This window comes from Scyliorhinus torazame, chromosome 18 (genome assembly GCF_047496885.1).
Source record: "Scyliorhinus torazame isolate Kashiwa2021f chromosome 18, sScyTor2.1, whole genome shotgun sequence".
In the NCBI taxonomy this organism is placed as follows: Eukaryota; Metazoa; Chordata; class Chondrichthyes; order Carcharhiniformes; family Scyliorhinidae; genus Scyliorhinus; species Scyliorhinus torazame.
This window is the reverse complement of record NC_092724.1, coordinates 159,864,081-159,889,786: the sequence shown is the minus strand read 5'-3', so window position 1 is coordinate 159,889,786 and position 25,706 is coordinate 159,864,081. Positions and strand designations below refer to the sequence as shown.

Here is a 25,706-nt window from a genome sequence, read left to right as displayed (position 1 = left end):
CGACAGTATCAATACACGGGAGATCAGGCTGACTACGGTGATTAAGGAGAGTGTGTCACTGCACGGCAAAGTCGATGACCTGGAAAACTGGCCAAGATGACAAAATCTACACATTGTTGGTAGACCAGAAGGGACTGAAGGCCGAGCCTTCAACACAGCTTATGTCGGAATTATTCAAAAATGTTGTGGACAAAGATACATCCCCTAAACCCCTGGTGTTAGACCGAGCCCACTGTACCCTTTGGCAGAAACCTTGCCCTGGTGACCCACTGTAAGCCTCTTTAGTCCAGTTCCAGTGCTACATAGATAAGCTTGTTTTTCAGTGGGCAAAGGATGTTACTTACCAGGAGCACTGAACCGAGATATGAGAGAAGACCTGGCAAGGAGGCGTACACCATTCAACAACATCAAGTCCACGCTGTACAAGAATGGAATTAGCTTTGGGCTGATTCACCCTGCCCATCACCGCATTAACAGAGAAGATCACTTCTTTGACGCAACACACTCTTTCCTTCAGCAGTGCATACTGTTATGGGCCAGGGCTTAGAAACTCCACAAAGTATATTATGAAGTCCACCTGACCTACGACCTTTATGTTGAATTTGGCTAGGATGAGCACAAGAGCCTTCACTTCAGATGTGATTCAACAGTCTTCCCCAGACACCTTAATCAAAATAAGCTTTATGCTAAGAACTTAGTTAACATTTATATAAACACACAGCAATTTACTGACCCTTCTATAAAATCTTTCTATACATATGACTAGCTCAGGTGGTCAGGGTGGTACAGGGCTCTCAATCAGATTAGTCATGTGGAATGTCCGGGGGTTAAATGGCCCAGTAAAACATGCCAAAGAGTTTTCACATCTCAAGAACCTTAACACTAATGTTGCATTTCTTCAAGAAACGCATCTTGGTGTTAGAGACAACACCAGATTAGGTAAAGCTTGGTAAGCCAGGTGTTTCACTCCAGCTTTAACGGCAGAGCTATGGGGACGGCAATTTTGATCAACAAAAGAATACAGTTCGTCCTCTTAAGTGTAGTGCGCAATCTAAAGGCTGCATTGTGCCCGGCACGGTTCCGTGCCAGCCGGTTAGATCGCGGGAGAGGCTGTTACCAAGATCAGTGTCAGGCACCAATCGGTTTCAGATTTTCTTTTTAAAATTTAGAGTACCCAATTTTACATTTTCCTTCATTATTATCCCTCTACCTATTTCCATCTGCCAAGTTCTTGCCCACTCACTCATTCCTGATCCACATCTGCATTGAGGTTGACACTGGACGCTAAAAATAGAAGTTATTCATCACCAGAACCAACATCTCTCACTTACTTTAAGCACAAACAACCACTCTGCGAAATATTGTTTTATTCTGTCTTACCATCCCCACGAAAATAACTAGATTTTCAACACAAAATTTTCAATGGTACACAGTTACATTTTTAATTTGAATTATTCAAATTGATACTAGTGCTTGGTTTGAATAAGGTAAAAATATTTTCATTCCTCAAAGCTATGCAAAGTTGTACAGTTAGATTTGATACAGAGACTGAACATTTTTAATACATACCCTAATCTTGCTGAGTTTCATCTGGATTTTTCGAGACACCAAGTTTGACCAATATTTTTCACCCAAGAAGTCCCAGAAGACTCTCCCAAGCAATGCATTAACCCAAGCCACTTGTTGTTCTAAGTCCTCGACATGACTGTTTGGCAACTGACATGTAAAGAAAATGACCAGGACTAATACATTAATACATAATCAGTGTGTGGAATATTAAAAGTTTTTAAGATGACAACATGACTAATGTTTTCTAATACAAATTCTGATCTAAATAGTTACATAATTTATAAATTATTGTACTTTTGAAAGATTGTATAGCATTCCGGTATCTAGCATTTGGAATGGAATTACTAAATAGAGCAAAAACAAATACTTGGACAAGTTCATCTGAACATAATTCTAACATTACACACTAAAATAAAAGCAAAATTCTGCAGATGCTGGAAATCTGAAATAAAAATAGAAAATGCTGGAAAAACTCAGGTCTGGCAGCATCTGTGGAGAGAAAAACAGAATTAATGTTTTGAGTCTGTATGACTTTTCTTTGGCGTTCTGAAGGGTGATATAGACCCTTCTTTTAGTCGCGAAATGTTAACTCTCTTTTTCCACAGATTCTGCCAGTCCTGCTGAGGTTTTCCAGAATTCCCTGTATTTTATTTGTGTACGTGTGTGGGTGGGGTGGGGGTCTCTCTTTGGCAGGTGGCCACATTTTGGAGCTGGCAGCCAACTGGGTTGCTACCGCAAGGAGTTCCATCCTATTCAGGACAGCAACCCGCCAGTCACTTGGGGGGGGCTCATCTGTGGGCCATGAAATTCCCAAAAAGGGTCCCCGCCCAGAAGCCAGGTAGGAAGCTGCCAGTGGAAACAGGAAGAGGCCGTTTATTGATCAAGCAAGTGGCTCATTTGCTGTCTTGCCAGACAGGCAGTCAATATGCCATCTTTCCCACCCACCAGCAAAACGGTACGACAATGGGAAGATATTGGGCAACACCCCTGCCCTGTGGCATTTTGCCATCTGGTCTTCCATCTTAGATTCAGTGTTGGTTATATCATTTTAAGAGCAACAATTAGAGTGTGGACTGGCGGGAGTAAAAGAAAGATTGAGTATCTTCTCATCCTACACTTGATTCCTTCCTGGTAACAACCAAGAAGCAACACTGACAACTTTCATGAAGGATATCTGCAGGCTTCTGTCCTGCCTTAAACTTATTTTACAATCGTGTTCTATTCCAAAAAAATAAAGGTGCGTAGATTGGAAGAAAAATATCAAAAAGCATAACTAATTTATTTTTACTTACCTTATTATTAGCAGTGGGACTACTTTCTGCACTGTGGCCAGGACTGAAGTTAGGACTGGAGACTTCTTCAGGAATGTACTTTGCCATGTACACAGCATAGTCCAGAAGCATTTTCTGGCGCACATTAGATGTGAGATCTTTCTGTTTGGATTGTGGAATGATTTCTTCAACACTTCCTTTACTGCTATTGCGACTGTGTGTCAACATTCCTGACTGGCTATTGTGCCTACTGTGAGATGGCACAAAACCTAGAATAAAGTACAATTTATTAATCATGTGAGCAAACATTTTCACAACAGCTTTACATCCAGCCTCAAACATCAAGTCAACAATATGTAAGGCTTCCAATGTACTCTGAAGGAGAAAGGAAAATTAAATAAATAGTTGGACAATCAAAACTGCAAAAATTGATATTAAACATGCCCCTTATTAAATCTATTACTGGAAAGTTCAAAATATTAAATCTTCAATTATCTGCTGTAAATTTTACTTTTCAATTAAACTTTTCATTGCATTATTTAATGGGCTAAACGGGCAATATAAAGAACTGCAGAAATGATGATTTATGCTCGGATATTAATGAAACAAATCTACTGACACTAAGGGAATGACAAACTGGGTATAATATTAAAATGTAAATTTATGATTACAAGTTTTCAAAGGTTGCAAATCTAATACATTCTGGACAGAATTTGACTGACAATTTAGATTGAAATTGCACAAATTTATTAAGGTGAAGATTAAACTGGTCAAGTCTCAGCCATAAAATTAATAGTCATTATCAATGTTCCTTACGAAAATGGAATACCAGCGCTTCTTTGCTCCTAACATCTTCAGCCCTCATTCCTCGAAGGACTCCACACTCCCTTAACCCTGGTCACCCATGTATTTCCTCACTCTTGTACTCTTTGTCCAATACTCCCTCCCGACGATACACCACTGTACTGCCATCGCTGGTGGGTCTGTTTTCTCGATGGGACAGGACATATCCAGGAATAGTGATCGTGATGGTGGCGTCAGGGACAATGTCTGCGGGATATGATTTGACTAGGTGAGAATGGATATGTAAAGCTGTTGCTTGACCAATCTGTGGGACAGCTCCTCCAATTTTGGTAAGAACCCCAGATGTTAATGTGGAGGATTTTGCAGGGTCGACTGGGTTGGGTTTGTATTGTTTCCAGTGCTTAGGTCAATGCCAGGTGATCCCTCCAGTTTCTTCCTTTTTTATTGATTGCCCTTCTGCGAAGTGCCTTGGAACTTGATAAAATAATTATACTGTTGTAATATTTATTTAGTTCATAACAATGTTGCAAATTACTATAATGTTCAATTATGTATGGAAAACGTCCGTACATTTGGCTTTTGGAACTGTCAAATTGTTCAGCCAAGTTATGTGCCCTTGCAAGGGATCCAGGGAAGTCAAGAAAATGAAGACACAGCAGTTTGACAACACTGGGCATAAGGGTGTGGATTTCAATTCAATTAAATACGTGAGACATTGGAAAAATTCCAAATAATAAAACTTGATGAGCAGGAATGTCCAGCAACTTTTCCCAAAGTTGAAGGATAGCTTGTGTTTCAACAAAGTAAAGGGGAGCTGGAGGTTCATCTGAACTAAATCTAAAGTTAAAAGCCAAGTTACAATCCGAGAAAAATATTCATATGATTATGAATTTGAGAACTCAAAAAGAATTTTCTGCCACCATTAGGTTCCACTTTGATATTTTCTGTATTACTTTACTAAAGTACAATGCTACATATTTGGAATTATGCCAATTTCACACCACATTTCAAACAGTTCAAGTAAGATATATTCATACCAAAGCCTCATAACAAATTAGTTTTAATACATATATGTCCACTGATGCACGATCAATAACTACTAAAACGAGGTTGTAGCACAACTGAAGGCTTTAATAGACTATAACTGTTCCCCAGCAGCTCAGGTACAGAATGAGGGCTGCTGGGACGGCACTGCTTCTTATACCCCGCCTATCAGGGTGGAGCTACATACTATACAGCCAATGGTAAACCCCCAGGTTTAACTAATGGAACTTCAGCCTCTCGGGTACTGTAATACCTGATAATACCACATCGTTGAGATTTTTTGCCGGGAAATGGGCAGTATATTCCAAGATGTTGGAGCGGCACGGTGACGCAGTTGTTACCACTGCTGCCTCACGGCGCTGAGACCCGGTTTCGAGCCTGGCCCTGGGTCACTATCCGTGTGGAATTTGCACATTCTCCCCATGTCTGCGTAGGTCTCACCCCAACAACACAAAGATGTGCAGGATTGGCCACACTAAATTGCCCCTTAATTGGAAAAGATTTTTATATATATAATATATTCCAAGATTTAGAGTACTTCATAAAGTGAAGAAGAAAAAAATGGCAGCTTGCTCCATTTGAAAACTTTGCGACTAAACCCAAAATGTTATGCTATTAACAGCTTTACAAAATTTATTTTTGGATCTTTCACTTTTTCCTCATCAACTTCATGCCATTTTCTCCTCTCCTCCTAAACACTTAAGATTTTGTTGCTATGTTTTTCCCACGATCAGTGGTACATTGTCCAAGTGATATTATTCATGCGTAGGCAGTGATTTTGAATGTAGGCAGTTCATTCAATCCTAGGGAGATCAGAACAGAGTCCCATACTGTCCTTGCCCAAAATCCACACTGATATGCTTCTAGCAGAATTCACTGGATGGCAGCCAGAAGCTGTAATTCTGATTGAGTTCCTTCATTGTAATTCCAGGACAATTATAATAGCCTTCTAACCTTAGTTGAAATCACTTAAGTCAGAGACTGAAGCTGGGACCCTTTGCTCTGCAAACCAATTACTTACGAGATAAGCTTGAGGAAATAACTGAAATTGGTATTTAACCAACAAGGTATATTAAATTAAGGCACATGATGAATAAGAAAGACTGACTTGCAGATCAAGGGAGTAGACAGATACATGGCTAATACAATTAAACACAGTCCTTCCTGTTTATTACCTTCGTTCCCATTTTCTTTTCTTTTATTATTTTTGGTGCGTGGACTCATATTCGGAACGTGCCTTTAAGCAGAATATTCAATATGAAACAGCCCGCATGTCAGGACATTGTGTTCCTAGGTCTGCGCCAAGTGAATCTTAGGAACCGGTTTTGGAGGAAGTCAGCTCGATTGGTTAACTGGCAACTGGCGGGTTAGCCAGAGACATTGTTCTGCCCGACAACGGTCAATGATTGGTTCCTGCGTGATGCTTTCTAAGAGAGCTTGGCAGAAGTGTTCATGCCTTAGCAGTAAAAATGACAGTCTCTCTCTCACTGCTGAAGTAAGAACTGTTTTATTGATCTACAAATCCAGTGAATGCCTGGCACATCTTTTCTGGAAACTTGAAATAATCCTGAATCTACAGAGAAGGTAGAGAATCTTGCCAGAGAAAACCAACTCAAGACTCAAAGGAAATACCGAAACAAAAGCTTGAACTCCAGAAAGAAACAGGTTTGTTTAGAATCACTAGCTTTCAGAGCCCAGCGCCTTCATCGGCACTCATGGATGGAGCTGCGCTCCGAAAGCTAGTGATTCGAAACAAACCTGTAGGACTTTAATCTGGTGTTGTAAGATTTCTAACAAAGAACAAAGAAAAGTACAGCACAGGAACAGGTCCTTCGGCCCTCCAAGCCTGCGCCGACCATGCTGCCCGTCTAAACTAAAATCTTTTACACTTCCGTGGTCCGTATCCCTCTAGTCCCATCCTATTCATGTATTTGTCAAGATGCCCCGAAACGTCACTATCGTCCCTGATTCAACCACCTCCTCTGGCAGAGAGTTCCAGGCAGCCACTACCCTCTGTGTAAAAAAACTTGCCTCGTACATCTCCTCTAAATCTTGCCCCTCACACCTTAAACCTATGCCCCCTCGTAATTGACCTCTCTACCCTGGGAAAAAGTCTCTGACTATCCACTCTGCCTATGCCCCTCATAATTTTGTAGATCTCTATCAGGTCGCCCCTCAACCTCCTTCGTTCCAGTGAGAACAAACCAAGTTTATTCAGCCTCTCCTCATAGCCAATGCCCTCCATACCAGGCAACATCCTGGTAAATCTCTTCTGCACCCTCTCTAAAGCCTCCACATCCTTCTGGTAGTGTGGCGACCAGAATTGAACACTATACTCCAAGTGTGGCCTAACTAAGGTTCTATACAGCTGCAACATGACTTGCCAATTTTTATACTCAATGCCCCGGCCAATGAAGGCAAGCATGCCGTATGCCTTCTTGACTACCTTCTCCACCTGTGTTGCCCCTTACAGTGACCTGTGGACCTGTGCACCAAGAACACTCTGACTGTCAATACTCTTGAGGGTTCTACCATTCACTGTATATTCCCTACCTGTATTAGACCTTCCAAAAAGCATTACCTCACATTTGTCCGAATTCAACTCCATATGCCATCTCGCCGCCCAAGTCTCCAAACAATCTAACTCCTGCTGTATTCCTCTGATAGTCCTCATCGCTATCCGCAATTCCACCAACCTTTGTGTCGTCCGCAAACTTACCAATCAGACCAGTTACATTTTCCTCCAAATCATTTATATATACTACGAACAGCAAAGGTCCCTGCACTGATTCCTGCGGAACACCAGTAGTCACAGCCCTCCAATTAGAAAAGCACCCTTCCATTGCTACTCTCTGCTTTCTATGACCTAGCCAGTTCTGTATCCATCTTGCCAGCTCACCTCTGATCTCGTGTGACTTCACCTTTTGTACCAGTCTGCCATGAGGGACTTTGTCAAAGGCCTTACTGGTCCATATAGACAACATCCACTGGCCTACCTGCATCAATCATCTTTGTGACCTCCTCGAAAAACTCTATCAAGTTAGTGAGACATGACCACCCCTTCACAAAACCCTGCTGCCTCTCGCTAATACAACCCTTTACTTCCAAATGGGAGTAGATTCTGTCTCGAAGAATTCTCTCCAGTAATTTCCCTACCACTGACTTAAGGCTCACCGGCCAGTATTCCCTGGATTATCCTTGCTACCCTTCTTACACAAAGGAACAACATTGGCTATTCTCCAGTCCTCTGGGACATCACCTGAAGACAGCGAGGATCCAAAGATTTCTGTCAAGGCCTCAGCAATTTCCTCTCCAGCCTCCTTCAGTATTCTGGGGTAGATCCCATCAGGCCCTGGAGAGTTATCCACTTTAATATTTTTCAAGATGGCCAACACCTCGTTTTTTTGGATCTCAATGTGACCCAAGCTATCTACATACCCTTCTCCAGACTCAACATCCACCAATTCCTTCTCTTTGGTGAATACTGATGCAAAGTATACATTTAGTATCTCGTCCATTTCCTCTGGCTCCACACATAGATTCTCTCCCCTGTCCTTCAGTGGGCCAACCCTTTCCCTCGCTACCTTCTTGCTTTTTATGTACGTGTAAAAAGCCTTGGGATTTTCCATAACCCTATTTGCCAATGACTTTTCGTGACCCCTTTTAGCCCTCCTGACTCCTTGATGAAGTTCCTTCCTACTTTCCTTATATTCCACACAGGCTTCGTCTGTTCCCAGACTTCTAGCCCTGACAAATGCCTCCTTTTTTTTTGGACGAGGCCTACAATATCCCTCGTTATCCAAGGATCGCGAAATTTGCCATATTTATCCTTCTTCCGCACAGGAACATGCCGGTCCTGAATTCCTTTCAACTGACACCTGAAAGCCTCCCACATGTCAGATGTTGATTTACCCTCAAACATCCGCCCCCAATCTAGGTTCTTCAGTTCCAGCCTAATATTGTTTTAATTAGCCTTCCCCCAATTTAGCACATTCACCCTAGGACCACTCTTATCCTTGTCCACCAGCACTTTAAAACTTACTGAATTGTGGTCACTGTTCCCGAAATGCTCCCCTACTGAAACTTCTACCACTTGGCCGGGCTCATCCCCCAATACCAGGTCCAGTACTACCCCTTCCCTAGTTGGTCTATCTACATATTTGTTTTAAGAAGCCCTCCTGGATGCTCCTTACAAACTCTGCCCCGTCTAAGCCCCTGGCACTAAGTGAGTCCCAGTCAATATTGGGGAAGTTAAAGTCTCCCATCACAACAACCCTGTGCTTTATTCCTTTCCAAAATCTGTCTACCTATCTGCTCCTCTATCTCCCGCTGGCTGTTGGGAGGCCTGTAGTAAACCCCCAACATTGTGACTGCACCCTTCTTATTCCTGACCTCTACCCATATAGCCTCGCTGCCCTCTGTGGTGTCCTCCCGCAGTACAGCTGTGATATTCTCCCCGCAGTACAGCTGTGATATTCTCCCTAACCAGTAGCACATCTCCTCCACCCCTTTTACCTCCCCCTCTATTCCGCCTGAAACATCTAAATCCTGGAATGTTTATCTGCCAACCCTTCCCTCAACCAGGTCTCTGCAATGGCAACAACATCATAGTTCCAAGTACTAATGTGCCAACCCCAGTCCAACGCCGGCATCTCCACATCCAGAAAGAAAGTAACTGGAAGCAAAGATTCTTTATCCCTTTCATTTTTATTGATATTTTCTTCACCTCTCAATCACCCTTACTCCTCTGTGTTGTTTGTGTATGTACATATAATATATGGGGGTAAATAGAAAGGGGGGGGGGGGGGAAGATGTTGGGAAAAGAGTATTAAAAAGTCAGTTGCATTTTTCTGTCAGTTTAATTGTAATACAGTACATAATAAAAAGTTGCTTGTGTTAAATTTACAAATCTGGTGACTACGGTTTATTGGGCTCAGCCAAGGACCTCAGGTATTTTAAAATAACATCTAATTTAATTGTGCTGCGACTTTGGGTCAAGTGGGGCTGGAATTGACTGCACACCAACCCAGAGCGTGATGACAATTGGCAAATATGAAGTGATACATATTTGGACAAAGAAGAGGATTTAAATATATCATAAAGAGATTTTAAATTTGAAAGGCCTTTTGATAGATGTTAATTAATTAAAAGACGATACATCTGCGCCTCACTGCATTTAATTTTAGAAAAGATATTGAAAGCATAGAAAAGATACAATGTATGTTCACTAAGCTGTTGCCTGCTATACAATTACAATGAGAAACGTGGAAATCTATGAATTCAGTCCTAAAGAAGGCTCAGCATAAATCTAACAAGAGTTAAAATTCTGGATGAGATTGAGAAGAGGATGAATCGGTAAAGATCATTTTCACTAGTCTATGAATTAAAAACTTAAAGTACCAGTGCATAAATCAGGGTAGTCAGAACTATTTCCATGCAAAACATGATTTGAATATTGAACACATGGCTATAGAATCCAATTTAATTACAATACAAAAGGGAAAAATGGCATAGAGAAAAGCAGGGGTTTGGATTAAAGTAGGTCCCTAATGCTATCTCATGCACAATGGGTTCAGTGGCCTGAGTCTGTGCTGAGATTATCATTCTAAATGTTTTCATTTTGCAACAAATTGTCTTCACTAAAACATGTTACATCAAAAACATATATACCTTTAGAAAACTATCCTCCCATTGGGATTTCTGAAGCATAGAAAACATTTGTTCACCTGGTATGCCACCTCCTCCCAGACTGGTTGGTCGTTTAGCATCAACTTTCGATTTGGAGGCTGAAATGAACCTCCTGAACCATTCTTCCTTTTCTCTGCCAGTCCTCCCAAAAAGATATAAAACTTGGTCCTTCTGGCAAAATGGCTTTGCAGAATCTTGTGACACCGATTTCCTTGGTTCCTCAAGTGCAGTTTCAGTTTTATCAGCAAGGAGCTTTTCCTCCACATTTTCCTTTTCCGTCTGAGTCTTTGACATGAAGTCATCCTGCCTGGCGAGTTCAATGCAAATCGGGTACTTTTTATTCCATACTCTTTTCCTAGCCAGACCATTTGGAACTAAATGCACCTGTTAAAAATAAAGATTAATCTATTACATTCCATTTTTGGTTTCAGGGTTTCAAAAAAAAAAAAAAGGTTTACTATTATCAAACAAAAATGAGTATAACCATTCCGTTGAAGGTTAGCAACTAAATCAAGACTGAACAAAAGGTGAAGAAAATCGAAGTCAGAAAATACAGCTCAGATAGCATTTCTTTCCAATTAAAAACAGCATAGATATTGCTTTTCAGCAGCCACAGGCCACCCATGTCACAGGACCCAGTCTTTCATATTAAAAGGAGCCTGCCACTTGAAAAAAGGAGGGGGTTTGGCATCCCCACCAGCTGGTCCATGAAAGCTACAGTCATCCAGAGGGGTTAAGGGTGAGTAAACCTTTCTTTATTGAGGCTGTTACCACCTGGTAATGCTACATTTCAGCAGGTGACATAGACACAAAACTTGTTTTCTCAGAAATGTTAGCTATTTGAGCCATAGCACAATGGAACACGGAAAACCAGAATGCACACAGTGCACTGATACAACAATGGCATATTCTATAGAGATGAACATGTGGAAATACCCCCACTTGTTGTTCGCTGCTTTTATTTCTCAATTATCTTTTCTTGCTCTCAGTTGATCTTAAGCGTGGTAATGTTGTTTTGACAACATTTGGAAAACCTGTCCCTTTTCCTAACGGCTGGTGTTCTTTTCCCACTTTATAATTGTCTTTTCTTATATTCTACAGACCAAGCTCCTCCTTTCTCTAAGTATGTTTCGTATATTTTGTCATTTCTCTATTTTCCTCATTCTTTCTTAAAATTTAAGGGAATTGAACAGGCATTTCAAAATTGCAGGACTCTCGGTATAAGGTGGGGGGGGGGGGGGGGGGGGGGGAGGAGAGAGAGAGAGAGAGAGAGAGAGAGAGAGAGAGAGAGAGACAGAGAGCAGGACCAGCTAAATTATTCTTCTAGAGGGATGGTACGGAGTTCACTGGTCAAATGATTTCCTTGTGTGCTGTAACCATTCTATGATAGTGTCCAAAAAGGTGGAGTGGGCTTGGGTAGGGTGCTCCTTCCAAGGGCCGGTGCAGACTCGATGGGCCGAATGGCCTCCTTCTGCACTGTAAATTCTATGACCCAAGCCAGGAATCGAACCAGGGTCCCTGGTGCTGTGAAGCAACAGTGCTAACCACTATGCTACCTAAGGTGGGGTAAGAAGGCAGAGCAGAAAGCTTGCATACCCTCGTAGTTCCTCTAATAAACTTATGTTGGCTTGTCAGGATTTCAGAGCACGTATACAGTCTCAGAATCTAAATGTACAGTTCCATCTTATGACTGCTACCATATTTAATTACCCAAATCTACACATTTACAAGTATCCTGGCACTCACTCACCTTACTGTCCAATAGATCATAAATCTTCTGACTGATGTATGTGGCTGTTGACTTGGCCTCATTGAAAGAAGCCCTTCGAGAAATATTTTTATTCGGTTTTGAAAGCCTTAATACAGTTCCTTCAAGACGAATGAAGACGGAATGGGTCAGTGTAGCATGGTACGTTTCAGGATCATAATTGTAAATTTCATTCATCCAGCCCTGTAGAGAAGAAAAATGTAGAATAAAGGCATTATAAATTCCTGGAATATATTTATGTATCAGGGACTTTGTTCCCGCCTATTATTAAACAGGCTAACCACCAAAAATCAAAAAAGTAAAAATCATTGTGAACCTGTTTTTACCTTCCCATCCAAAAACCAAGCTGGAACTTTAGAAATTTCTGCTCAGTAAAGAATTCTGCCCTAGGTGCAAGTGTCAGGATGCCGGACCGGACACCAACTTTTGTTCAGAAACCGGAAACCACAAACAATCTTTCAATTTGTAAAACTGAGGAAAGGATGCTTCACCCCAGGAGTAATGACTCTTGACAATAGATATTCTTTATGTTAAAATGAACTTTAATTTAAACACAGAATTAATTACATTAACATAAAATAAACAGCTTTACAATTAACAGTTAAACAGTTCTTTTCCAATTCATTGACTACAGCTCCGCCTTCAACACCATAATCCCAGCCAAGTCCATATCAAAACTCCCAGGACTTGGCTCCTCCCTCTGCTACTGGATCCTCGATTTCCTGACCCATAGACCACAATCAGCAAGGGTAAACAACAACACCTTCTCCACAACAGTCCTCAATATCGGGGCCCTACAAGCCGGTGGCAAAATTTGGCTCCAACTCCATCTACAAGTTTGCTGATGACACGACCATAGTGGGCTGGATTCCAAACAATGATGAGTCAGAGTACAGGAGGGGGATAGAGAACCTAGTAGCATGATGCAATAACAACAATCACTCCCTCAATGTCAGCAAAACTAAAGAGGTCATTGACTTCAGGAAGCAAAGTGTCATATACCCCCCCCCCCCCCCCGCCTGCACCAATGGTGCAGAGGCGGAGATAGTTGACAAGTTTCAAATTCCTCAGTGTACACATCACCATCAATCTGTCCTGGTCCACCCACGTCGACGATATGACCAAGAAAACACAACAGAGCCTATACGTCCTCAGGAAACTAAGAAAATTCAGCACGTCCACACTGACTGAAGTATTTTGGAATGTTCTACGGCCATGAAATATAAATGCAATGATTTGATTTGATTTATTGTCACATGTACCGAAGTACAGTGAAAAGTATTTTTCTGTGCCCGAGGGAACGTACACAGTAGACAAAAGAATAATCAACAGAGAACATTGACAAATGGTACATCGACAAACATCGACTCCCCTGCTAATGTCTTATTTGGAAGCTATACAAACCAATTTTATAGAATCCCTATATTGCAGAAGGCCATTCGGCCCATTGAGTCTGCCTCGACCCACTGAAAGAGCCCCCTACCTAGCCACTGCCCCACCCTATCCCCACAACCCCACCTAACCTGCACATTCCTAGACACCAAGAGGAAATTTAGCGTGGCCAATCTACCAAACTTGCATATCTTCGGACTGTGGGAGAAAACCCACGCAGACACGGGGAGAAAGTGCAAACGCAGTGGGGCACTCAACTGTGAATATGATCAACAATCCCAGTTGACTTTCCAGAAACTAGCATATTATAATTCTTGAAGAGTCTGCAACGGTTTTAGCAAAAATCAACAGCCTGATTTGAGTTTCAAAAGACTGCAACTTCCAGTATACAAACTCAATGATCCTGCTATATTTACAATTTAGATGGGATTTCTGACTGATGCCATTATGTCAAGTAAATTATTTCAATAAAATAACTGAAGCTCCGCTTTCATGCTCATGAATAATTCAGGGCCCAACACAATGCAAATTGTATTATTATAATAGGTTTCTAAACGTATTAATAGATTGATAGCAAACTGCATGATGTGTCAGTTTGTTTCCAAAATACTTAATCCTATCATTTTGTCTGAAAACTACAAAAGGGTCAAACACAGCTCTCATCTCCTAGAATACTTGAATTATTTTCATTACTAGATGGAACATTAGTCAGAAAAGCTATTGTATTAAACTGCCAATATTGTAACAGTCATCGGGTAATAACAAGAAGCCGATTAGGAATTATAACTGAAGGGTTGGTCAAAAAGATAAATTCTGAGATAGATAAGCAAAAAGATAGAAGCGGTGAAGTGGAATGGTTTAGAAAGGAATGTCAGAGAATAGGGCCACGGTGGCTGAAGGCTCAGAGACCAGTGGTGGGACAAAGGGGGAGAATGTGGTGTACCAAAGGTCAGAGTTGATGGAACACATATAGCTAGAAAAATGTGCAGAGCTGAAACGAGCCAAGCAGAGGATTGAGACTAAGTATGAGAATTCAAAATTAGTGCATCGTGAAGGAGGGGCTGGTTTAGCACAGTGGGCTAAATAGCTGGCTTGCAACGCAGAACAATGCCAGCAGCGAGAGTTCAATTCCCGTACCGGCCTCCCCGAACAGGCACCAGAATGTGGCGACTAGTTTTTTTTTACGGTAATAGCCTACCTGTGACAATAAGCGATTATTATTATTATTATTAGGGCAACACTGCAGTTCAACAAGGACAGGAATTTTTTTTTTAAAATTCATTTTTACAGTGTGTTTCGTTGGTTAGGCCAGCATTTGTTGCCCAATCCTAGTTGCCCTTGACAAGGTGGTGGTAAGCTACTTTCTTGAACCACTGCAGTCCATGGGGTGTAGGTTCACATATGTCAGCCCTATTGACTGGCCTTGTTCAATCAGTATTCCGACAAATCTGGCCAGGCTTCCACTCACTGTATCCACCCCTTCAGACCACTTCCCGACCAGTACTTGTCATGGGAGTGCAAACGGACGCTGTGCTGGCCATTGAATGGATTGACCAAGTAGCCGCAAGTTGCATACTGCCAATCGGTGGTGGGGGGGGGGGGGGGGGGGCGAGCCGAGCAGGACGCAAAGGACTAGCACCAGAGCGGAGCTCCAAGCTGGGGCCACCACTGCTAGCATCGCGTCCACGTGGACGCCAGTCAGTCCATTCCCCCCACCGCTCTGCGCGCAATGACCAGCACACAGCCCAGCCACGCGCCGCCCGCTCCCTCATACGGCGCAACCAATCGGGGACTGCCCGCGGATGGCATTCTTAAAAGCCAGTCGCGGCAGTTAGGAATTTCTTTCTGCGATCTGGAACGCACAACCGATCGCTCCTTGACCCTCCTGACACCCACCCGCAACCCAGAGTTTGAAAAACCCTGAACTAACTGATCAAAAGGGCCAGTAAATTGTATTTAAAAATAAAATTGTTCAATGTGCAAAATGTAGACAAATCTATTTTTATTGCCTTGGTGGTGGGCCTTTTTATACTTCAAAAGCACCTGTGGTGATGGGGCTTCCAAAATGATCTTAGGTAGGGAATTCTAGGTTACTGAATCAATGACAATGAAATGAAATGAAAATTGTTATTGTCACAAGTAGGCTTCAAATGAAGTTACTGTGAAAAGCCCCTAGTTGCCACATTCCAGCGCCTGTTCGGGAAGGCTGTTACGGGAATTGAACCGTGCTGCTGGCCTGCCTTGGTCCGCTTTCAAAGCCAGCGATAAGGAATAGTAATATAAGTCAGGGCGTTGTGCGACTTGAAAATCCCGACTTGGAGCAGATGGCGCTTCCATGCTCTTGCTGCATTTGTCTTTGGTGATGGAGCATTGACTGGCTGGAAGGTGGTATCAAAGTAAACTTGGTGAGTTATTAGCATGCATCATATAGACAGTGCGTACTAGAACTGTGACACACCAATGGTGAATAAGTAGATAGCAGTCCAGTGCCAAGCATGATGATGGAGCGATGAGTATTCCATCGCACTCCTCGTTCAAACCTTGTAAATGGGAGAGAGATAATGCTGGGGTCCATGGGTCATATGTTGCAGAATACTTTTGTGGGGAAAGCACTACCTCGGTCTTCTCTTGTATCTGCTGCTCTTGATATTCTAGATGGAGAGGTCATGGGGCTGGAAAATGCTATCAAAGGGCCTTGTTAAGTTGCTGCAGTGCATCTTGCAGATTGTACATGCTGCTGCCACTAAGCACCGGTTGTGAAAGAAGTTAATGTTTAAGACAGTGGGTGAATTATTTTGTTCTGGGTGGTGTCAAGTTTCTGGAGTGTTGTTGGACTTGCAGTCGTCCAGGTAAGTATCCCATCTTACTCCTAACTTGTTCCTTGTAAATAGTAGACAGGACTTTTAGGGGTCAGGAAGCAAGTTATTCACCACAGAATTCCCAGACTGACCGACTCTTGTAGCCACAGTATTTATATGGCTAGTCCATTTAATCCCCAGGATGTTGATGGTGGGGGATTTAGCAATGATAACACCATTGAATGTCAGGGAGAGATGGCTAGACATTCTCTTGTTGGAAATAGCCATTGGTGGTACTAGTGTGGTACAACTTGTCAGAACTTACTTAAATTGCTTAAGTTACCATCCAAATTTAACATTGCAAGCAAAACTCATTTGCTAAGTGAGAATTGTTCCATGTACCAGTACATTTGGACGAGTTTTAGACAATCAATTTTGCATGAAAAAAACATTTCTTGCAGGGGACAACTGATTCATCCTTATGCAGCCATATGTGAGTCTACTTCAAAAGGTAAGCACTTTATTAAGCGTCCACCACCAGTGAGTAAACTGATGTTAAATAAAAGAAAATGATTTTAAAAACTACACAGAACCATTTATTAATTTCACTGATCAGTTTTAATATTTAAATGTATTAACGTTTAAATGAACGTCCTTGCACCTAAAAACGAACTTAACGTTTTAAGAGACATGTGCAATTGGAATCTCGCCAGTTATTAATTTGAGCAGGGAACATGTTTGGTTTTCGGTGTAATGTTCTTTCGAGCCAGCATGCAAATATTCAGTGAATTGTACTGGAGAAATCAGCACCATCTAGCAGAAACTCTACCCAATGTGAAGCGACTCTTAATTTTGTATAGGACTGACATTGGCCCCACTTTCTCTTCAATTTGAGCAACTAATCTTGGCCACCAAAAATACCGCGTGCCAATTCCTCCATTGTCACCATACCAGGATGTGCCTCATGCAGTTGGTCAAGGACTTAATCACGCAAGCACAGAGGAATAAACACATTAAATTCTCCATTCTGCACTGTCAAGTCGTAATGTGACGTAGGGCTTGAGATTTGGATTATTACAATGGATATCTAACATAGTTCCTTTTTGGACCATGTCCATCACCTTCCCATCACTGGATTGGTTCTTGAGTATTTCTGTATTTGGGATGAAGTCACTGGGACATTATCCATGACTGAGAATTATAGAATGTTGACAAAATGCTCTTCAGGTTCTAGTTTGACTTGTAACAACAAGCTTGCCAAAACATAAGCATTCGCATGCTGCCCTGACTTATAATACTGGATGTTGCACATATCTGCTGACAATATCAAAGACCATCTTTGCAACCTACTAACTGCTAAAGAAAGAATACCGCTATACAGCCCAGATAGTTGTCAAAGACCGATGATCTGTCAAGAGTAAAACGATGTCCATAAAGGTAGGGGTGGAACTCTCTTACTCCAAAAATGATGCTCAAAGTTTATTTTTCTAGCTGAGCATAATTTGTTTCAGCGTCAGTAAGAGTTCATGAAGCAAATGCTATTGGTCGTTCATCCCTGAAGGCATTGTGTGCGAGATAACTGCATCAACTCCATAGGGTGACGTAAATTGTACCTTCAGTTTGGGATTATAATCAATCAACTGCCCTGACTTCTCGAAGGCATCTTTTACCTCATTGAATGCACTTTCGCATTCTTCTGACCTGTGTGACATAAGTGCGTAAAGGCTTTAATCGTGTTGCTAAATTTGGCACAAATTTACCACAATAATTAGTCAATCCTAAAAACCTTAGTTGTGGCACATTGCGGACGTGGTGCTTCCAAGATTGCTATCATCTTCTTTGGCTCCTCCTTATGCAAGTCATCTGTATCGATGATGTAGCCCAGATAATTTATGAATGTCTTGAAAAAGTCACTTTTCCAACTCGAAGATTATGGTTTTGTAGACATTTCAGAGTAGCTTTCAAGTTGTTCAAGTGTTCCTGTTCACTTGAATCAGTGATGAGAATGTCACCAAAATCATTCATTTTCAAACTCAGTCACGGTGAACCCGATCGAGTCTGCATCCACGCATTAAAAATACTTGACCTGCCCACCTGATCCCATTTGCCAACAACTGACTCATAGCCTCTCAGGAGCAGATTTTTAAAAAGGAAAATCAATGGAGTCTTCCTGCCAGAAGTGGTGGCAGAGAGCCGGTCATGTGCTCTGGGCGCAAAATTACAGAGGAGAGATTCCTGCATTTTGTAGCTGCCAGCAAGCAAGCAACAGGACTGTGTGAAGAACTGAAGATGGATCGTTTTAGAATAAGGAAGAGAAGGCCAGAGATACAAACAGGCCAGGATCTCACAAGTGAATCTGCTGGAGAGAGCTTTCCCAGGAGAGTCCACGTCAGGACAACGCAGTTCTGGTATGAACCCCAAGACCCATACAGAAATATAATATTGAATGACAAAGCAAGTGAGATCGTGAGGACAAACCAGGCTCACCTGTCGCACTAGAAGTAAATAAAAATGGTGGATCGCAGAGGTCGGCCCCGGCTCGGGTCCCGGAGGTCGGCCCCGGCTCGGGTCCCGGAGGTCGGCCCCGGCTCGGGTCCCGGAGGTCGGCCCCGGCTCGGGTCCCGGAGGTCGGCCCCGGCTCGGGTCCCGGAGGTCGGCCCCGGCTCGGGTCCCGGAGGTTGGCTGGTGGTAAAAATGGGTCCGCGGAAAAAAAGTTTGAAAAACACTGATCTAAATAATACTGCACCCCATTCACTCCACTCAGAATTTGATCCGTGCGCCTCTCCAAAAGGAAGTCTTTAGCAACATAGACCGTTGTATGTTATGATAGTGAGTAGCGGCTGTGACTTTGCCTGTGATAAATCAATTTCACAGAATTTCTGTCCTCCAGACAGTCCAGCAAACAACTTTTCAATCAGCAGCAGTGGATAGTTGCAATGCTGGGTTAATAGCAGTTTTAAAATCTCCACATAGTCACACTGAGCCATTGCATTGCAGTACAGGAATTATTCGCATTGCCCATTCATTCACAGCAACTGGTTCAATGACCCCTGTTTGGACTAGTCTTTCTAGTTCTTCTTTGACATATGGTACGGTTCTAGCTTTGAGACATATTGATGGTCTGTTTGGCTTGAGCTTTAATTGTACTTCCAACGCCAGTCATAGGATCTCGTGAATCTTCAAACAACTTCTCATACTTCTCTAGGAGTTCTTGTAGGTTATTCTTGGACTCCATCAGTTGATTAATTGTTGCTCAATTGAATTTAAGCTTTGTCAGCCATGCTCTACTAAATAAAGCAGGAAAATGCCCACAGACAACATGAAGACACAACTCCGCCATCTGTCCATTTACATCTTTCACCACAATGCATGCTTTTAATGGTACAACCACTGTACATCCTTAGGCTCACATTTGACAGTTTTAAAGGCAGATGCTTCAATGTTTTATGATAAAGTCTCCGGTATTAAGGATACAGCGGCACCCGTATCCACTTCCCATCTCAATTTAATGCCCATCAAGTTTTGGAAATACCCCAAAACATCATTGATTGCCCTGCAACTAGACGCCTAGTTTCAGCTTCTGCAGTTGTTCGGGTACGTCTTCTTATGAATGGCCTTGAACTTAATTTTAATTTTAATTTATAGACACAACTAGTCTGCTTAGATGTGTTTCTTGTTTTGTTTTTAAAAAAAATTTTATTCAAATTTTCACAATATATCTGCAACAAAATACAGAAAGAAACCCCTCCCCCCCCATATACATAAATAATAAATTAACAACCTTCATCAACACAACGGCAAAAATACACGCCCACTCAAGAAAAAAATGAAATACGACCCTCCCCCCACCCCCCCCCCCAAGGTTGCTGCCGCTGCTGACCATCTTCTAACGCTCTGCCAGGAAGTCTAGAAACGGTTGCCACCGCCTAAAGAACCCTTGTACCGATCCCCTTAAGGCGAATTTCACCCTCTCCAATTTAATAAACCCCGCCATATCGCTGATCCAGGATTCCACGCTTGGGGGCCTCGCATCCTTCCACTGAAGAAGTATCCTTCGCCGGGCTACCAGGGACGCAAAGGCCAGAATACTGGCCTCTTTCGCCTCCTGCACTCCCGGCTCCTCTGCCACTCCAAATATTGCAAGCCCCCAGCCCGGCTTGACCCTGGAACCTACCACACTCTACACCGTCCTCGCTACACCCTTCCAAAAGTCCTCCAGCGCTGGGCAGGCCCAGAACATGTGGGTGCGATTTGCTGGGCTCCCTGAGCACCTAACACACCTGTCCTCGCACCCAAAGAACCGGCTTATCCTTGGTCCGGTCATGTGTGCCCTACGCAGCACCTTAAATTGTATGAGGCTGAGCCTCGCGCAAGAGGAGGAAGCGTTCACCCACCCCAGGGCATCCGCTCACATCCCTTCGTCAATCTCCTCACCCAACTCCTCCTCCCACTTACCCTTTAGCTCCTCCACCGAGGCCTCCTCCTCCATCACTTGGTACGTTGCCGAGATCCTTCCCTCTCCAACCCACACCCCCGACAGCACAACTGTCCTGGACCCCGCGTGGCGGCAGCAGTGGGAACTCCACCACCTGCCGCCGAACAAACGCCCTTACCTGCATATATCTGAAGGTGTTCCCGGGGGGATCCCAAATTTCTCCTCCAGCTCCCCCAGGCTCGTGAACTTCCCGTCCACAAACAGGTCCCCCATCCTTCTAATACATACCCTGTGCCAGCTCAGAAACCCTCCGTCCATCCTCCCTGGGACAAACCGGTGGTTCCCCCGAATCGGGGACCGCACCGAGGTCCCCACCGTCCCCCTGTGACGTTTCCATTGCCCCCAAATTTTGAGGGTAGCCGCCACCACCGGGCTCATGGTGTAACTCGTTAGAGAAAGTGGCAGCGGCGCCGTCACCAGCGCCTCCAGGCTCGTGCCCACACAGGACGCCATCTCCAGCCTCTTCCATGCCACCTCATCCCCCTCCATCACCCACTTATGCACCATCGCCACGTTGGCGGCCCAATAATACCCACAGAGGTTAGGCAGCACCAACCCCCCCCCCCCCCCCACCCTTGCACTGCTCCGGGAACACCCTTCTCACCCTCGGGGTCTTCTGCGCCCACACAAACCCCATAACACTCTTGTTAACCCGCCTGAAGACGGCCTTAGGGATCAGGATGGGGAGGCATTGGAACAGGAACAAAAAACCTCGGGAGCACCGTCATTTTAACTGACTGCACCCTACCCGCCAGGGAGAGTGGCAGCACATCCCACCTCTTAAACTCCTCCTCCATCTGCTCCACCAGCCTCGTGAAGTTGAGCTTATGTAAGGCCCCCCTGCTCCTAGCCACCTGGACCCCCAGGTACCTGAAACTCCTCTCCGCCCTTTTTAGCGGGAGCTCACCAATCCCCCTCTCCTGGTCCCCCAGGTGCACTACGAACTCGCTCTTCCCCATATATTTTTTTTTTTTTATAAATGTTTTATTGAAAATTTTTTCCCAAACAACAATTTTTCCCCTCTTACAGAGCAAACGCAACAATAATACAGAAATTTTAAACAATACACAAGTAACAAAACCCCTTTATCTTTGACCTAAACTAAACCCCCCCTCCCCCCCCCCCCCCCTCCCCCTGGGTTGCTGCTGCTGGTCATCTGTCTTCCCTCTAACGTTCCCCTAGGTAGTCGAGAAATGGCTGCCACCGCCTGGTGAACCCTTGAGCCGATCCTCTCAGGGCAAACTTTATCTGCTCCAGTTTAATGAACCCCGCCATATCATTTACCCAGGCCTCCAGTCCGGGGGGTTTCGCCTCCTTCCACATGAGTAGGATCCTGCGCCGGGCTACTAGGGACGCAAAGGCCACAACGTCGGCCTCTTTCGCCTCCTGCACTCCCGACTCTTCCGCAACTCCAAATAGAGCTAACCCCCAGCCTGGTTTGACCCGGGCCCTCACCACCCGCGAAATCACTCCCGTCACTCCCTTCCAATACCCTTCCAGTGCCGGGCATGCCCAAAACATGTGCGTGGTTTGCCGGGCTCCCGCCACACCTCCCACATTTGTCCTCCACTCCAAAGAACCTGCTCAATCTTGCTCCCGTTATGTGTGCTCTATGTAGCACCTTAAATTGAATCAGGCTAAGCCTGGCGCATGAGGAAGAGGAATTTACCCTGCTTAGGGCATCAGCCCACATACCCTCCTCTATCTCCTCCCCTAGTTCTTCTTCCCACTTTCCTTTTAGTTCGCCCACCGACTCCTCCCCCTCTTCCCTCATCTCTCGGTAAATCTCTGACACCTTGCCCTCTCCGACCCACACCCCTGAAAGCACCCTGTCCTGTATCCCGTGTCGGGAGCAATGGAAATTCCCTCACCTGTTGTCTAGTAAATGCCCTCACCTGCATATATCTCAAGAAATTTCCCCGGGGCAACTTATACTTTTCCTCCAATGCTCCCAAGCTCGCAAAAGTCCCATCTATAAATAAATCTCCCACCCTCCTAATTCCCAACTGGAACCAGCTCTGAAATCCTCCATCCATTCTTCCTGGGGCGAACCTATGGTTGTTCCTGATTGGGGACCCCACCAGGGCTCCCCGCACCCCTCTCTGTCGCCTCCACTGTCCCCAGATATTCAATGTTGCCGCCACCACCGGGTTCGTGGTAAACTTTTTAGGTGAGATCGGTAGCGGCGCCGTCACCAGCGCCTCTAAACTCGTCCCTTTACAGGACTTTCTCTCCAGTCTTTCCCACGCCGCTCCCTCACCCTCCATCATCCATTTACGTATCATTGCCACATTGGCGGCCCAATAGTAATCGCCCAAGTTCGGTAGTGCCAATCCTCCTCTGTCCCTACTACGCTGAAGGAACCCCCTCCTTACTCTCGGAACTTTCCCTGCCCACACGAAGCTCGTGATGCTCCTGTCTATTTTATTAAAAAAGGTCTTAGTGATTAGTATAGGGAGACATTGAAATACAAATAAGAACCTCGGGAGGACCATCATCTTAATTGCTTGCACCCTGCCCGCCAGCGATAGAGGCTGCATGTCCCACCTCTTGAAGTCCTCCTCCATTTGTTCTACCAGCTCTTCCCCATATTAAGCTTGTATCCGGAGAAATCCCCAAACTCCCCAAGGATCCTCATCACCTCCGGCATTCCCCCCACCGGGTCCGCCACATATAGCAGCAAATCATCCGCATAGAGCGACACCCGATGTTCCTTCCCAGCCCGCACCAGCCCCCTCCAGTTCCTCGACTCCCTCAACGCCATGGCCAGGGGTTCAATCGCCAGTGCAAAGAGCACGGGGGACAGGGGACACCCCTGCCTCGTCCCTCGGTGCAGTCGGAAATACTCCGACCTCCTTCTGTTCATGGTCACACTCACCACTGGGGCCTCATACAGCAGCCTCACCCACCTGACGAACCCCTCCCCGAACCCAAACCTTTTCAACGCCTCCCACAGGTACCCCCACTCCACCCTATCAAAGGCCTTCTCTGCATCCATCGCCGCCACTATCTCCGCCTCCCATTCCATCGCCGGCATCATTATAACATTCAAGAGCCTCCGTACATTGGTATTCAACTGCCTCCCTTTCACGAACCCAGTCTGATCCTCAAATATGACCTGCAGCACACAGTCCTCTAGCCTCATGGCCAAAATCTTTACCAGCAACTTTGCGTCTATATTTAAGTGTGAGATCAGTCTCTATGACCCACACTGTAGGGGATCCTTGTCCCGCTTCAGGATCAGGGAAATCAGCGCTCCAGACATCGTCAGGGGCAGAGCCACTCCTCCCCTTGCCTCGATAAAGGTCCTTACCAACAGCGGGCCCAGCAGGTCCACATACTTGTAAAATTCAACCGGGAACCCATCTGGCCCCGGTGCCTTACCCGCCTGCATGTTCCCTACCCCTTTGACCAACTCCTCTAACCCAACCGGCGCCCCCAACCCCGCCACCTGCCCCTCCTCCACCCTCGTAAACCTCAGCCGATCCAGGAAGCGACCCATCCCTCCCTCTTCCAGTGGGGGCTCAGACCGGTACAGTTCCTCGTAGAGGTCCCTGAAGACCCCATTGATACCCACCGCACTTCACACTGTGTTCCCTCCTCCATCCCTAACTCCCCCGATATCCCTAGCTACCTCTCGCTTCCGAAGCTGGTGCGCCAGCATACGGCTCGCCTTTTCTCCGTATTCATATACCGCCCCCTGCGCCTTCCTCCACTGTGCCTCCGCCTTCCTGGTGGTCAACAACTCAAACTCAGCCTGGAGGCTACGCCGCTCCCTAAGCAGTCCCTCCTCCGGAGCCTCCGCGTACCTCATATCCACCCTCACCATCTCCCCCACCAACCTCTCCCTCTCTCTCCCCTGCCCCCCTCGCCTTGTGTGCCCTAATGGAGATCAGCTCTCCTCTGACCACCGCCTTCAGCGCCTCCCAGACCACCCCATTGTCATTAGCCTCCAGGTACCTCTCTATATACTTCCGGACCCACCCGCTCACCTCCTTGTCCGCCAGCAACCCCACCTCTAGGAGAGGGCGCTGGTCCCTCTCCTCCCCCAACACGAGGTCCACCCAGTGCGGAGCATGATCAGAAATGGCTATCGCCGAGTACTCCGTAACCTCCACCCTCGGAATCAGCACCCTGCTCATGACAAAAAAGTCAATCCGGGAGTAGGCCTTGTGAACATGGGAGAAGAATGAAAATTCCCTGACCCCCGGCCTCGCAAACCTCCATGGATCCACCCCTCCCATCTGGTCCATGAACCCCCTCAGCACCTTGGCTGCCGCCGGCCTCCTGCCCGTCCCAATGTCGGATCCAGCACATTGTTGAAATCCCCCCCCTCCCCCCATTATCAGGCCCCCCCGTCTCCAGGTCCGGAATCCAGCCCAGCATACGCCGCATGAACCCCGCATTGTCCCAATTCGGGGCATATACATTGACCAACACCACCCGCTCCCCCTGCAGCTTGCCACTTACCATCCCATACCTACCGCCATTGCCTGCCACAATGCTCGACGGCTCGAACGACACTCTCTTCCCCACCAAGATCGCCACACCCAGATTTTTTGCATCCAAACCCGAATGAAACTCCTGCCCTACCCACCCCTTTCTCAACCTTACCTGATCCGCCACCCTCAGGTGCGTCTCCTGAAGCATGTCCACATCCGCCTTCAGCCCCTTCAGATGCAAGAACACCCGGGCCCGCTTGACCAGCCCATTCAGTCCCCTTACATTCCAGGTTATCAGCCGGATCAGGGGGCTACTCACCCCTCTCCCCCGCCGACTAGCCATATCCCTTCCTAGGCCAGCCACGTGCCCGCGCCTCCCGCATGGCCTGTTCCCCACAGCGGCAGACCCCCGCCCTGACCTCTTCTACCAACTCC

The 25,706-nt window shown here is 45.3% G+C and overlaps 1 protein-coding gene across 4 annotated transcripts in view; it reads right to left on the bottom strand.

Annotated features, from left to right (window-relative positions):
- The window catches only part of tex2 (testis expressed 2), a 128,657-nt gene that overhangs the window by 34,555 nt on the left and 68,396 nt on the right, over positions 1 to 25,706 (bottom strand). For all 4 annotated transcript variants that reach the window (XM_072483756.1, XM_072483755.1, XM_072483757.1 and 1 more), the window contains 4 exons: positions 12,127 to 12,327; positions 10,415 to 10,760; positions 2,862 to 3,109; positions 1,570 to 1,716 (listed from right to left, as the gene is read on the bottom strand). In XM_072483756.1, the coding sequence (XP_072339857.1) occupies positions 1,570 to 1,716; positions 2,862 to 3,109; positions 10,415 to 10,760; positions 12,127 to 12,327 (942 nt within the window). The remainder of the gene's footprint in view (positions 1 to 1,569; positions 1,717 to 2,861; positions 3,110 to 10,414; positions 10,761 to 12,126; positions 12,328 to 25,706) is intronic.